Raw genomic sequence first — 16,497 nt, forward strand, 5'->3', positions numbered from 1 at the left:
TACAAATATTATAAGTTTTATTTTGCAAACAAAATTCCCAATTATATCGTTGTTCTACAAGTCTTTAAAATGACATTGTTTATGTGTGATATATGGCCTCCTGGGGACCTCATTTGGTAAATAAGAATATCTTATTTATTTTGTTCTATTCTTTTTCTCTTGTCATATTGATACACCGTTTCTTCTTGTTCTATAGTTTCTATAGACCACCGGCGTAGTGATCTGATGTGTGATATGGCTTCTGCTGCTGTCATGTTATGCTTCTCTACAAAATAGCATGCCACAACTGTCCCTGTTCGACCTATACCATGCTGACAATGTATACCCACTGCCTGAAAATTATCGACATATAAAACGCATAAAATTACATATACAATCTAAAACAAATTCAGCAACGTCGAGACTTGAAAATGATTATTATGTTAACCCCCTTTTGATCCGCCACTGATGGTTGACTGGCGGCGACCTCGTTCTAAAGGTTTTGAAAAAGAATGCTTTATTGTTTCCAACTGTTTGCACCTGTCCTTAGTCAGGAAGCTGATGGTCAGTGGTTGTCGTTTGTTCATTTTCTTCATATGTGTATCTTGTTTCTCGTTTTTTATACGCCCGTCAAAAATTTGACGGGACGTATTATGGTATACAAATGTCCAGTGTCCGTCCGTCCGGCGTAAACATGTCGTAACTTGAGAACGGCTTATCCAAATTTCATGAAACTTAACATAGTTGTTTCTTATGATGGTCAAATGATCTGTATACTCTTTTGTGAAAATAAGATTAAAACTTTTTGAGTTACGGCACTTTGTAACTAAAACAGGGGTGTGTTTTTTCACATGTCGCACCGTATCTCAAAAACGGTTCTGGATTATGGCTTAAAACTTTATATAATTCTTAGTTATATTAATCTTAATATCTGTATACGTTTTGGTGATGATTCAAAATTTCATTTTTGAGTTATTGAGTATTTTGTAAAAAAAGGGGGAGGTTTTTTTTTACATGTCGCATCATATCTCAAAAACGATTTATGATTGTTGCTTAAAACTTTACACATGTCTTTGTTATATTAATCTAAAGATCTGCATACTTTTTGGTGATGTTTCAAAATTTCATTTTTGAGTTATTGAGTATTTTGTAAAAAAAAAAAGAGGGGGGGGGTACATGTTGTGCCGTATCTCATGAACAATTTATAACTATTGCTTAAAACTTTACACACTTCTTTGTTATATTAATCTAAAGATCTGTATACTTTTTGGTGATGATTTAAAATTTCATTTTTTAGTTATTGAGTATTTTGTAAACAAAAAAAAGGGGGGGGTACATGTTGCGCTGTATCTCATAAACAATTTGTGATTATTGCTTAAAACTTTACACACTTCTTTGTTATATTATTCTTAAGATCTGTATACTTTTTGGTGATGATTTAAAACTTTATTTTGGAGTTATTGAGTATTTTGTTAAACAGGGGAGGGTTTTTTTACATGTCGCGCCGTATCTCAAAAATAATTTATGATTATTGCTTAAAATTTTACACACTTCTTTGTTATATTAATCTAAAGATCTGTATACGTTTTGGTTTTGATTAAAAATTTTATATTAGAGATATTTACTTTTTTGTAAAAAAAAACCAGACACATTTCCCGCCGTGTCTCAAAAACAATATATGGTTATTGCTTAAAATTTTCTAAGAAACTACTTATGATTATTGCATAAAACTTCCACACAAGACGTCGGGCGTATCATGCGCTCATGGCGCAGCTGATTATTTTATATAGATTAGATTGTTGGTTTTCCGTTTAAATGGTTTTTACACTTGTAATATTTGGGACCATTAAAAGCTTGCTGTTCGATGTGACCCTAGGCTCCGTGTTGAAGACCGTACCTTGACCTATAATGGTTTACTTTTAAAAATTGTTACTTGGAAAAACAGTTGTCTCATTGGCACTTACATACCACATCTTCCTATATATATTTAAAATGTTATCTTCTTTATCAATTCCCAGATAAAACTGTAAGTAACTATACCTTTCCTTGTTCGTATGCCGTGTTGATAAAATCTATAGATTCTTGGATTTGATCTAAAGATGGGGGTGAAAATTCTTCAACTTTGCAGTGGAGATGATTCATATCTGAAATAGAAACATGTGAACAAAATTTGATGGGAAAATGGTAAGATCTGGTAAGCTTAAACACTACACGATTAAGATAGTAGATTAATATCAACATTTCAGAAAGAAAACAACCGTCTATATACTTTGAGACTTTAAGTTCGTCAATTGTAAAACCAGTAATAAACACAATCCAACAGTTACAGGTATTTTTCATGGGACTTTTGTTTCACAAAAAATCATATAAATCAGTAAAGTTTATGATTTGATACACTACCCTAATATAATAAATGGTTATATCCACATCAGTAAACTTGACTATAGTAATTATGTGAACGCTATTGTAAGAAGGGTGTTTTCAATATTGATACAGATAAAATATATGCATTACATTCCTTTTTATGGATTTAAAAGTGGACAAACAAGCTTTCAATACTTTCAGTTACCAGTGAAGTTTGCCCTTTAAGCTGTGATTTAACGGTGCTTTCTTTTAAGTTTTGATTTGCTTTAAGTATTTCTTATAGCTGTGAGTTACTGAAATTTCCCCTTAAAGTGATTTGACGTGCTTTCTTTTAAGTTTTAATTTGCTCAAAGTATTTCTTATAGCTTTGGGTTACTAAACATTTCCCTTAAAGTTATTTGACGGTGCTTTCTTGTAAGTTTTAATTTGCTTTACTTACGTATTTCTTATAGCTGTGAGTTACTGAATTTTCCCCTTAAAGTGATTTGACGGTGCTGTTTTGTAAGTTTTAATTTGCTTAAAGTATTTCTTTTAGCTGTGAGTTTCTGATGTCTTCCATTCAAGTTGTGAGTTTTTTTTATACGTTCACATTATTCGTGCTTTTTAATTTTACCTTTGAAATCAATTACGGGATCTTGTATTTAATATGTTAGAGTTACCTTTGAAATCAGTTACGGGAGGTTGTATTTGGTATGTTAGAGTAACCTTTGAATTCAGTTACGGGAAGTTATCTGAAGAATGTTAGAGTTTCCTTTGAAATCAGTGGCCCGAGGTTGTCTATAGTATGTTAGAGTTACCTTTGAAATCAGTGGCCCGAGGTTGTCTATAGTAAGTTAGAGTTACCTTTGAAACCAGTAACTGTAGGTTGTCTGTAGTATGTTAGAGATAGCTTTGAAATCAGTGATCGTAGGGTGGCTATAGTATGTTAGAGTTACCTTTGAAATCAGTGGCCCGAGGTTGTCTATAGTTAGTTAGAGTTACCTTTGAAACCAGAGACTGTAGGTTGACTGTAGTATGTTAGAGATACCTTTGAAATCAGTGATCGTAGGGTGGCTGTAGTATGTTAGAGTTACCTTTGAAATCAGTGGCCCGAGGTTGTCTATAGTAAGTTAGAGTTACCTTTGAAACCAGAGACTGTAGGTTGACTGTAGTATGTTAGAGATACCTTTGAAACCAGTGACCGTAGGTTTACTGTAGTATGTTAGAGTTTCCTTTGAAATCAGTGGCCCGAGGTTGTCTATAGTAAGTTAGAGTTACCTTTGAAACCAGAGACCGTATGTTGACTGTAGTATGTTAGAGATACCTTTGAAATCAGTAACTGGAGGTTTTCTATAGTATGTTAGAGATACCTTTGAAATCAGTGACCGTAGGTTAACTGTAGTATGTTAGATATATCTTTGAAATCACTAACTGGAGGTTGACTGTAGTATGTTAGAGTTACCTTTGAAATCAGAGACCGTATGTTGACTTTAGTATGTTAGAGATACCTTTGAAATCAAGTAACTGGAGATTGTCTGTAGTATGTTAGAGTTACCTTTGAAATCAGAGACCGTATGTTGACTGTAGTATGTTAGAGTTACTTTTGAAATCAGTAACTGGAAGTTGTCTGTAGTATGTTAGAGTTACCTTTGAAACCAGTCACCGTAGGTTTACTGTAGTATGTTAGAGTAACCTTTGAAATCAGAGACCGTAGGTTGACTTTAGTATGTTAGAGTTACTTTTGAAATCAGAGACCGGAGGTTGAAATGATGTATTTTAGAGTTACCTTTGAAATCAGTTACCGAAGATTTTCTGTAGTATGTTATAGTTACCTTTGAAATCAGTTACCGGTGGTTAACTGTAGTATGTTATAGTTACCTGTGAAATCAGTTACCGGAGGTTGACTGTAGTATGTTAGCGATATAAGGTAGGTGACATTGTTGTCCAGTAGGTATTGAATGTTTTCCTTCGATCTTGGAAGACCCATGGCACACAGTTTACCATCAACAACCCATGAAAAATTCGGTGGTTCATGTAAATAATCCATTTCACCCTGGAAAACAAACATAACACGGTTTTATAATCTGTTCTATATTCATTTGTCAGCACACCTCTTGTGACATGAACTTAAGCTTAAATGGCGAATTTTTAAAACTTTCTGTTGTCTATAAGATATGCGCCTTTCTTGTCACAATTGGTAATTTCTATTTTATAATCTTATAAACTCTTGGAATATAAACAAACGTCCGTGACTTTACATAGTTGATACTGAGATCGTGCCGTAATATGACACAATAGAGCAATAATTAATGCAAGAATTCTTACTGGAACTTGCATCCTTCAAGCAAATGAGGCAAAATTCCACATAGAAAATGCTGACTCAATCTGTCCCATTTGTAGGATTGAAGAAGAAAACCTTATCCACTGCATTACAAGATGTGCTGTCCTTAGAGGTATCCGAAGAAAACACAATCGAACCTTCAAGCAAGAGATAGTGAACAAAATTGAAAGCTTTCAGTGGAATAGCAAGTTCCGTGATAGAGACATTGAATGCCAGTTGATAACAGACCACAGGAAACTCACTGGAGAATATCTACCTTATGATGTAGAGCTTATGAGATGTTGACTCTATATTGTTCATATAGAGTCAACATCTCGTAAAATGTGATATGATGTGCATGTGAAGCGTCTGAACGCAATGAACATAGATTCATAAAAGTGAATGTGTGTGTACTCAGTATTAACCATAGTGACTAATCAATAGCTATCGTTTATATATCATCTTTGTGCTTGGACTTTAGCATGCTTAACTATGATAGATATTGGCAGAAAAAGAAATATTGGAGTTTTTAATAAATGCATCGAAGAATATTGCACTGTTACGCTCAAACGGCATGTATTTTATAATATCACCGATTACCGAAATGTATTTAAAGTATAACCTGTTTACACAGCTACTTTAGTACAAGTAATCTAGGTTTGTAAATGTACAATTTATATACAGCTTTACAGATGAGCACTTGTTATGCATCTTTGGAACTGTACATCTAGATAACGTGTACAACAGTAGCTGTGTAATCCGACACCTGAATATTCCAACATCCTTCTTTAACACATATTGGCCTTGAGTGTTTGTCCTTAATATTTTATTAACTATGTATTTGCATTAAGGTTTCGCAGATCAAATTTATTATAGTGTGTTAATTGACGTTTTTTTTATTGAATTAAGCCTTCCAACTGATATCTTTTCTATGTTGTGATGTTATACTATCGTTTCAGAACAAGGGAGAAGCCGGTTTGGTACATTTAAAACGTTCAATTCCGCTGCAAATGTTTGCACTTGTCCTAAGTCAGGAATCTGATGTACATTAGTTGTCGTTTCTTTATGTAATTTTTACCTGTTTCTCGTTTCTCGTTTTTTTTTTATATAGATTAGACCGTTGGTTTTCCCGTTTGAATGGTTTTACACTAGTAATGTTGGGGTCCTTTATGGCTTGTTGTTCGGTGTGAGACGAGGCTCTGTGTTGAAGACGGTACATTAACCTATAATGATTTACTTTTTAAATTGTTATTTGGATGGAGAGTTATCTCATTGGCACTCACACCACATCTTCCTATATCTATTAACTATCGCGTTATTGAATGGTTTAATCTGTGTGGCTTAGCTTGCCTGCTAGAATAACAGTAGCAAATATTAGTGGCCTTGTCTTGCTATGTTGTGCTGATTACAAACCCGTTTATATGAACACTTTTTAGCTTTTAAAGATTTCAGTCTGAAATTTTTAGTCTCACGGTACATATTAACATGTAAAACAGTCACTCGGCATAGTTTTATCATAATAGAAGTTTTGAAAAAACATTCTATGTGGAATATTTTTAAAATGTATTATATTGTGCCGTGTAACATAAGCCTAAAATTTATATCGTATTTGTGTCCGTGTAATATAAGCCAACTATTTCTTAAAATCCGTTAGGATGTGCTTCTCATTTGCAGGAGGAAGATAGAGTAAAGAAGTAGATGCAATCCGAGATTACGACTTAGGTTTACCTTCTTCGGTATAGTTTTTAGTTTGATTCATATCAAACGCGGAGAAGATCGTGAATTTTGTTTTGTTTACAAATGGAGGAAAATGTGAAATCAGTTCAAAAAGGATTTTTAATGCTAATTTCAAGCTAATTATGATATCTTTTCGGAACTTGGAATAATCAACAACAAGGTTTTTTACTATTGCATATTTTTTCAAATTTTTGACGTGTTGCTGTCAATTTGCTTTCGTTGATTTGAATCTCGTGCTATGCTCAGACATGTTTTTGTTTACCATTAACAGAAATAACCTGTTAACTGTTTAAAACTAGTACTAGTATAACATTTTCAAGAAAGTTAACATTCTAACAGTACTCACACTCATCTACTATTAGGCTTAGAGTTAAATTTAGATAAAGAGTAATCATTAAAATGAGACAAATGATACTTGTTGAGCTCCAGAAGGTTGCAAGTTATCAGGGATCATCCTTTATATCATGTGATCAATCATTGTAAAGCAAAATTATATCCGGGTGAAATTTGATCCGGAGGAAAAAATGCCACAGTAGTTGTTGTTATTTTTTTATCCGGTGGAAAATATTTCCCTGGGATATTTTTTCCTTTGCCGTGAAATTCTATCTGGGTAGTTCACTTATTAAATAGTTATTAGAAAAAACGACGTATCCTTTACAAATACTATGAAATAATAATAGTGTATTTGAATTAAACCTATTTTGTAAAAAAAAAATGGATTATAATGGGAATTATTTCACAATTATCATTGAACAAAAATCCTGAAAAAAATCTAGTAAATATCATTCGTTTAAAAAGAAAATTATCATTAAACATAAGAAAGAAAACCAGAAATAATTTCAAAGATTAATTTGTAATTGTGAAATAATATCATGATTAAATAAGGTAAGTGAAATACATGTAAAAGTGAGTTGTTTTCAGATCTCAGTACAAATATAAATTAAAACGTAAAGGTAGAAATATAGTTGCATGATCTTGCATTACTACTGTTTTTTAATTAACAGTAATGGAAGAATTTGATTATGATAATATTTTTAATATTTAAATAGTCTGGAGACAAAGATGTTGTTGTTGATTATATGGAAATCAGATAAATTATAGCATAACAATATATTGGAACAAAAGCAGTTTTAACAGCTGGATAGTATACTTACCTGTGAAATGTTATCTGTCTTATTAAAAATCATGTTGTAAGTCATCTTGTTATATAAATGAATATATAAAAAATATGATTCAAGGAAAAATTTCACTATGAAAAAGATTCAGGAATATATTATATTATCGCTATTATCTGTATTTTTCCTTTGATGTTTTTTTGTGATAATTTTCATATCACTCATGTAGAGTGAGAATGAAAATTATCGCTAGTTTCTAAGGTCCTTAGCAACAGCGAATTAATCTAATGCATGCCCTAGAATGTCGGCCAATCAGAAAAGATAAGCCGGAACTATACAAAAAATGATATTGGATGGCTGCGCGCTAAAATATCAAGTACAAAAGTAACCCGAATAATTCAGTCGTTTTAATCCGCACATCTACGAAGGCTACATATTTTACCGTGAATTTCACCGTTAAATAATTTATTGGAAGTTAATAAAAGTAATCAAATCATGTTTTTAACAAGTAAAAACGTCCTTTTTTACAAATGTCGACAAATCATCGTAGGTCTGTCTGCATGTACATTTCTTCATACATGTATATTTCTTCGTCTGCTTTGAAAATACATTATATATTCAACCGTTCGCTTCATTTTGATACGTAAAAACACCAAATTACAGCTTATCAACAGTGAAAATGGTCTTCTCAATATTTGAACACGCCGGATGGTCAGATGAGACATCTTTTTTCAAATGAATGAAATACCTGAGCGACTACATATTTATATCAAATAAGCCTCCGCCAAAAAAAATAGTACCACAAAAGAAAATGCATTTTCATCGTATAAGATACATTTTTTTTACTGAAATTTAAATTAAGTGATATTCGAAAATACAAATAATAGCGATAAATAGATTATTTATGTTTTTTTTAAACTCGATGCATTTTCTCATTCACATCTCATCTCAGGGCTCCGCCCTTCGATGATTTGAGAATGAGAAAATGCATCTCGTTTAAAAAAACATATATAATCTATAATTACATTGTAATATCTTTAAGATATAAATTGCTCATAATTACCTCCCTTTGATAAATTATGCAAATTTGTTTTACCATTGTGAAACATTTTATAATTAATGTCAGGTATATATTGATTGCGGGTAAGTTACATACTAGTTAGTGGGACTATATTTCACAAGGTTCTGTGAAATATGATACGACAAAGATATATACCGGTACATACTATCCGCATAACACAGATAGATTTTCACTCCTCTGGAAAAATTCTACCTATGAAATACCATGCCTGGAAAAAATTTACCGTGACAAATTATCCTCAGGAGAAAATATCACAGAGGAAGAAATAAACCGTTACATCATGATATCAGATATGTGTGTTTAACTTATTTTCACACTTTAAGGAAATCTAGTATTTATAGGTTTTATAACTAGTGAAAATGGGATATCTTGGATATCAACTTGAGTAAATTACAGTAAAAAATCAGTAAAAAAAATCAGGAAAATCGTTATATACTTTTTTTTTGTTACTTATTTTAATTCCAGAATGCAGAAATCTTCTTCCATCTTCCAGTCTTGTTGTCATGAGACTTTGAGTAGTCTAGTATAATATAGAAACTCAAGGAACACAATACCAATTTCATTTTTAATAGGCACTGGCTACAGTTACATGGAAATGTAACAATAATAAAAATATTATGGTTACATAGGAGACTAAATGACGGAATGCAAAGTCGGGTAAGGAACCGATTAATTACGAATGTAACAATAATTATTGAGGCTACGGTTACATGGCGTTATTGTTACATGAAAAACAGCAATATACGATGGTTCTATTAAAATGTACTAGATAATAAAAATTAAAGACATTTATTTTATATTTACAATACATACAATTATGAAATATAAATTCTTTAATTATTTATTTGCAATGACATTTTCTACATATCCAGTAAGTGGTTTTTAGAGCATTTCTGAGTCCAACTCATTTTTGGTGAAACCACTCCAAGCAGCCATCACACACCAGTGATGCCGCACTGTGAACGTCTGTATCACATACTGTACAGATCCATTCTGCGATATCCCTTTTTGATGATAATGCAACCTTTAATGTTTGCCATGCTTCCGGTGAGAAATACTTTTTCACTCAACAATGTTTATGTTCTCATCTAATATTTTAGTTGGAAGCATGTGATGTAGTTTTATGTCATCTTTCAGTATGGTCACATTGCCGTCCGTTATTTTTTTTAGAACTGCGTTTATATAGCTAAATGAAATTTGTGTCTTGATATTGTTTCAGTTTTGTTTCAAACGAATCCCAAGTTTAAATTTTTCACCCACAACAAAATTGGTCACAAGAATCTTTTCATCCATTGTGCATTGTATAATGACAAGTAGGTGTGCAGTTAAACTTAAAAGTGAACACTTTTCTCAGCCCGAGTTCTCAACAACAAACCATTGGTCTATATTTTCGCCTTTGGCACTACTTATCTTAAGTAGTATCTTTAAAACACCAAAACCATTTATACGTTAGAAAAAACAATTTAAACACCATTTGTTAACGATAATATTTATTATTTATCATTGTTACAAGTATTATTTCGTACATGCAAGATTAAGGCAACAAAACTATACAAGATTTAAGTTTAATGATTGCTGTTTTTCATGTAACAATAATGCCATGTACAAAATGTAACCGTAGCCTCAGTAATTATTGTTACATTCGTAATTAATCGGTTCCTTATCCGCCTTTGCATTCCCGCATTTAGTCTCCTATTATTGTTACATTTCCATGTAACCGTAGCCAGTGCCTTTTTGATAATCTCTGTCTTCGATATGAATAAATGTTACCTGATGATCGCGTTTCTTTTTTACACTGAACATGACGTCCAAACTTAAATGACGTCACAAGTCAAATCCCTGACAACAGAACCTAAATTAGAAACATTACAGTATTTCAGTTTCTTTTTTATACGCCCGTCAAAATTTTGACGGGACGTATTATTGTATACAAATGTCCGGTGTCCGTCCGCCGTAAACATGTCGCACCGTTACTTGAGAACGACTTATCCAAATTTCATGAAACTTAATATAGTTGTTTCTTATGATGGTCAAATGATCTGTATACTTTTTGGTGAAAATAAGATTTCAACTTTTTGAGTTACAGCACTTTATTACTAAAACAGGGGAGTGTTTTTATACGACCGCAAATTTTGAAAAATTTTTCGTCGTATATTGCTATCACGTTGGCGTCGTCGTTGTTGTCGTCGTCGTCCGAATACTTTTAGTTTTTGCACTCTAACTTTAGTAAAAGTGAATAGAAATCTATGAAATTTTAACACAAGGTTTATGACCATAAAAGGAAGGTTGGTATTGATTTTGGGAGTTTTGGTCCCAACATTTTAGGAATTAGGGGCCAAAAAGGGCCCAAATAAGCATTTTCTTGGTTTTCGCACTATAACTTTAGTTTAAGTTAATAGAAATCTATGAAATTTTGACACAAGGTTGATGACCACAAAAGAAAGATTGGGATTGATTTTGGGGAGTTTTGGTTTCAACAGTTTAGGAATTAGGGGCCAAAAAAGGGCCCAAATAAGCATTATTCTTTGTTTTCGCACAATAACTTTAGTTTAAGTATATAGAAATCAATGAAATTTAAACATAATGTTTATGACCACAAAAGAAAGATTGGTATTGATTTTGGGAGTTAAGGTCCCAACAGTTTAGGAATTATGGGCCAAAAAGGGACCCAAATAAGCATTTTTCTTGGTTTTCGCACCATAATGTTAGTATACATTTTGTAAGTAAATAGAAATCTATGAAATTTAAACACAAGGTTAATGACCATAAAAGGAAGGTTGGTACTGATAGTGGGAGTTTTGGTCCCAACAGTTTAGGTAAAAGGGGCCCAAAGGGTCCAAAATTAAACTTTGTTTGATTTCATCAAAATTGAATAATTGGAGTTCTTTGATATGCCGAATCTAACTGTGTATGTAGATTCTTAATTTTTGGTCATGTTTTCAAATTGGTCTACATTAAGGTCCAAAGGGTCCAAAATTAAACTTAGTTTGATTTTGACAAAAAATGAATCAGCTGGGTTCTTTGATATGTTGAATCTAAAATTGTACTTAGATTCTTGATTATTGGCCCAGTTTTCAAGTTGGTCCAAATCTGGGTCCAAAATTAAACTTTTTTGATTTCATCAAAAATTGAATAAATGGGGTTCTTTGATATGCCAAATCTAACTGTGTATGTAGATTCTTCATTTTTGGTCCCGTTTTCAAATTAGCCTACATTAAGGTCCAAAGGGTCCAAAATTAAACTAAGTTTGATTTTAACAAAAATTAAATTCTTGGGCCTCTTTGATATGCTGAATCTAAACATGTACTTAGATTTTTGATTATGGGCCCAGTTTTCAAGTTGGTCCAAATCAGGATTTAAAATTATTATATTAAGTATTGTGCAATAGCAAGTCTTTTCAATTGCACAGTATTGTGCAATGGCAAGAAATATCTCATTTCACAATATTGTGAAATAGCAATTTTTTTTTTAATTAGAGTTATCTTTCTTTGTCCAAAATAGTAAGCAAGAAATATCTTATTGCAAGAATTCTTTTTAATTGGAGTTATCTTTCTTTGTCCAGAATCAACTTAAATCTTTGTTATATACAATATACAATGTATATTCACTTTTTACTACCAACTGGTAAATTTAAATAATCTTTACCATTCAGTGTTAACAAGCAGTTTTTTTACATCTTATTTTCACATGTCACACTGTATCTCAAAAACGATTCTTGATTATGACTTAAAACTTTAAACACTTTTTAATTATATTAATCTCAATATCTGTATACTTTTTGGTGATGATTCAAAATTTCATTTTTGAGTTTTTGAGTATTTTGTAAAAAAGGGGGAGGCTTTTTTTTACATGTCGCACCATATCTCAAAAACAATTTATGATAATTGCTTAAAACTTTACCAATGTCTTTGTTATATTAATCTTAAGATCTGTATACTTTTTGGTGATGATTCAAAATTTCATTTTTGAGTTATCAGTATTTTTTTAAAAAAAAGAGGGAGGTGTTTTTTTTTACATGTAATGCCGTATCTCAAAAACGATTTATAATAATGCTTAAAACTTTACACACTTCTTTGTTATATTAATCTAAAGTTCTGTATACTTTTTGGTGATGATTCAAAATTTTCTTTTTGTGTTATTGAGTATTTTGTTAAACAGGGGAGGGTTTTTTTTTACTTGTCGCGCCGTATCTCAAAAATAACTTATGATTTTTGCTTTAAACTTTACATACTTCTTTGTTATATTAATATGAAGATCTGTATATTTTTTGGTTTTGATTCAAAATTTTATTTTAATAATATTTAGTTTTTTATAAAAAAAAAACAAGGTGGGGGTTTCACATGTCCCACTGTGTCTCAAAAGTAATATATGGTTATTGCTTAAAACTTTCTCACAAACTATTTATGATTATTGCATAAGACTTCCACACAAGGCGTCGGGTGTATCATGCGCTCATGGCGCAGCTGTTTTTTTAACAGATTCTGAAGTTACAAAAAAAATAATTCATACAGACTTGGTCCCCTTTCACAGGTAATGCCTGTCTTATATATATTATATATAATTAAAGGATCTTCTTTTAAAGTAATGAGAGTCGATTTCAAGGGATAACGAAGTTTCACAAGTTGACTTCATATGTGATTAAAATGGCTGGATTGGCCCCTGATAAGGTTGTACTATATATACATTATGATACATGAAGCCCAGGTGGTCTAGCAGAACGGCTATTGTGTCACAATATCTCAGTAGCATGGGTTCGAATCCTGGCGAGGGAAGAAAAAAAAATTTGCGAAATCAAATTTACAGATCTAATATTTTTGGGTTGATGTTTTGACAAGTTGTATTTACATTAGGCAGCAACCATTTGATTTTCTGGGGGGCTATGGTTTTTTTTTCTGTGCAATCTTTTTTTTTCGCCTTTGGGGAAGAACAATCTTTTTTTTTAGCGACAAACCGAAAACATTTTTTTTCTTTCAATTTTAGCATTACATATACATTGTAGTGGCAGCTAAGGGTGAAACAAACAATTTTTTTTTCTCAGGGTCCGAAACAAATTATTTTTTTCACCAAAACCTGGAAACAAACTTTTTTTTCCAAAAAAAAACATAGCCCCCCCCCCCCCCCCCCCCAGAAAATCAAATGGTTGCTGCCTTATGATACAACTCGTCTAAACATCAACCCAACAATGTTAGACCTGTAAATTTGCTTTCTCAATTTTTTTTTCTTCCCTCACCGGGATTAGAACCCATGCTACTGGGATATCGTGACACCAAATACATTATGATACTGTACATATATACATAAAAAACATAAAGAAGATTTAAGTTTTAGAAATTTTAATACACTACCAAAGTGTGTCAATTGTAATAATTTTGCAAACCGCTGAAGAATTGGCAATAAATGCGTCACGTTTCCTTGTATATCTCAGTTTCCGATTGGTCAGTTCTTTGGGAAAGTCTAAATGATTCTCCGAATTATTTGTTTCATTTCATATGTACAGTCAAGAGAGAGACTGCATGACATTGACGTCATGGGAAAAATTGTAACTTATTACTAATATTAGACATACATGTACCAAAAACAACACTTGTTAGATTTTTTCACAGTATATTATACAATTTTACTAACTGTATGATAAGTTCTCTAAAAAAAACTTCTATTCATACGAAAACTAACAATTTTTTTGTTCTGAAACAATTTTTATAATTAATCATTTACTGCAAGACTTGTATTGCCAGTTTTGTGTAGGTTGACAAAGTTATTACGATTGACATACTTGGGTAGGATTGCTATGGATGATTCTGACAACAACAATAACAACAGTAGGCCTGTTATACACCATTGTGAAGACAGTCTTCACGATGAACTTTTAAATCTTCAGGCCAAGAGCTTATTTTTTTTTAAAATTTAGTTAGATTCTGTTGACCTGAAGATATAATTATTACAGGCCAAAGAGCAATTTTACAAGCCTGGGCTGCCAGGGCTGCCACTCAGTGGAAGACTGTGAAGATAAATCAATTTAGATTTACAGCATAACAATTTTTGTGGGGTTGACAGCAGAGACACAGCATTTTTAATGACATTTTTCAAAATCGCGAGTTAAGTACCTTGTGCTATATAAAGGTACAACGTATATAGAACCCGTAAGAGGGGGAAATCTGAGACGATTTCCTGTGATGCTTAGTACATGTATTTACTTCGTATTTTGATTTTGTGTAATAAACTTATTGAAAATAATGTCTGATTTTTTTTACTTTAAAAAAAACCACACAAATTCTGACAGATGTTTTGTTAGGTATTTAAAGAAAACTAAGAAAATACTTAAACATGATTAACCATATAAACTTGATGTTGTATTTACCTGACTGTTACATAAAGTTGTGCTGCCAAAATATTTTTTTCCCACTTTATGATGAGACGTGGTATTATTGCCAATTAGCTAGAGACAACTATCCACCCGTACTGCTAATTAGCTAGACAACTATCCACCTGAGACCAGATTTAAATGACGTGGACCATCGTCATGATAGATATAACATGATGACAATTCTTAAAAAGTCCAATTTAATTACAATATATATTTAAAAGGTTTCTTTAGAAGTGCGCCTATGCATATAATTTTTCATTAAAACAGTTTGCCAAGATTTAGAAAAGTTCTTTTAATTAAGCTAAAAACAATAAAGAATTGAAATTTGATTAACATATATTCCTATTTTCTGAAAATTCTAAATATTCTATTAATAAACCCAAACATAAAGTATGTATGTACTAATTTAAAAGGACAATCCCTTCTTTAGTAATAAGATCTTCGATTAAATTCCATGTTGAACAAAAGTTTAAATGGCCAGCTGAAAACTTTGTTTAGATATTTGCCCCTATATTGTCATTAAGATTGACACCAAAACAGACATTTTTGGAAAGTCATTCATAAATCTACATAGACAATTATCCCAACATTTTGAATTTGATATGTAAAATTTTTGGAAATTCACAGTGGAGTTCCCAGATTTATTGGATAAACAATGGGGTTTTGTTTTAACAACACTTGAATAATACATGTAATAATTCCTAATTAACAAAGGTACTTGTAAATACATGCAATATACTGATTATAAACTTGTGGATTTTTTTTATTCAAAACGAAACTTGTGTAAATTTTTATTTAAAGCATTTATTTTATTTATTTAAAATTAGACTTGTGGATTTTTTATTTTTTTTATCTAAAACATTGTAAAATGAAACTTGTTTTAAAATTTATAATTTCAAGCACTTTTAGTCCATTCTCACCATTTGAACACATGTACAGTGTTCAACTATACAATAAAAGTGCAATTCTATTCAGTGACAGACTTAAACTTTAATGTTTTTCAGTAAACTTATATATCATGTATTTATTTTAAAATTGTATAAAATAACTTTGCTGCATCATTTATTTATCATTTTGTAGTTTGAAGATGAAAAGATCTGGGAGTTCTACCAATGCTTTGTTGAACAAGGTTTCCTCCCAGTTGAAAGGGGAACGTGTAAAGAAAGTCGATGATGAGGATGAGGCTCTTAATGTAAGATTTTATCACAGTCAAATAAAAACAGGAAATAAGATATATTTTGATAAAGAAGAACACACAAGGAATTATTTGAATCTAGAATAACATGAATAATTTTGAATTCTGGTAAATTGATGAGATTATGTGTGCATGGCTAAAGAGGGTTATTTAGTTCATACTGAAATGATAGTGAAAGTAAAATGCATGGCTAACTCTATTTAGTTGGGTTAATTTTCTTTTTACTTTTTTGCGGTACGACCACCATCTATGTGACGTCACATAATTGTTTACTTTTATACTTTATGTTATATTGAATAGAAACGCATAATGGCAGACGAAGTTCTATCTTTTAAGGCTTAGTTAGCTTACAATCTAATACAC

The 16,497-nt window shown here is 31.6% G+C and overlaps 2 protein-coding genes across 4 annotated transcripts in view; one reads left to right on the plus strand and one right to left on the minus strand.

Annotated features, from left to right (window-relative positions):
• On the minus strand, window positions 1-15,170 carry LOC134697722 (dual specificity protein phosphatase 23-like). Of its 2 annotated transcripts, none has more exons than XM_063560014.1 (4): window positions 14,934-15,170; window positions 4,201-4,375; window positions 2,020-2,123; window positions 1-332 (listed from the first exon to the last, which is right to left on the minus strand). In XM_063560014.1, the coding sequence occupies exons 2-4, from the start codon at window positions 4,367-4,369 to the stop codon at window positions 132-134; spliced, it is 474 nt and encodes a 157-aa protein (XP_063416084.1). In that variant the 5' UTR covers window positions 4,370-4,375; window positions 14,934-15,170; the 3' UTR covers window positions 1-131. The 2 variants fall into 2 exon arrangements, with proteins under 2 accessions (XP_063416084.1, XP_063416078.1); XM_063560008.1 differs by lacking the exon at window positions 14,934-15,170 and adding an exon at window positions 6,726-6,835.
• The window catches only part of LOC134697704 (uncharacterized protein C19orf44-like), a 24,116-nt gene continuing 14,019 nt past the window's right edge, over window positions 6,401-16,497 (plus strand). For both annotated transcript variants that reach the window (XM_063559992.1, XM_063559998.1), the window contains exons 1-2: window positions 6,401-6,539; window positions 16,020-16,131. In XM_063559992.1, coding sequence (XP_063416062.1) covers window positions 16,027-16,131 — 105 coding nt within the window. In that variant the 5' untranslated portion in view covers window positions 6,401-6,539; window positions 16,020-16,026. The remainder of the gene's footprint in view (window positions 6,540-16,019; window positions 16,132-16,497) is intronic.

The sequence above is a fragment of the Mytilus trossulus genome, chromosome 1, assembly GCF_036588685.1.
Source record: "Mytilus trossulus isolate FHL-02 chromosome 1, PNRI_Mtr1.1.1.hap1, whole genome shotgun sequence".
Lineage (NCBI taxonomy): Eukaryota > Metazoa > Mollusca > Bivalvia > Mytilida > Mytilidae > Mytilus > Mytilus trossulus.

Bases quoted from the DNA above. Each gene is read 5' to 3' on its own strand.
- LOC134697722 (XM_063560008.1), bottom strand. The intron at 2,124-4,200 runs GTAACTATAACA...TTTCTATTTCAG, and splicing joins TCCGGTAACTGATTTCACAG to ATATGAATCATCTCCACTGC. The intron at 333-2,019 runs GTATAGTTACTT...GATAATTTTCAG, and splicing joins CGGCATACGAACAAGGAAAG to GCAGTGGGTATACATTGTCA.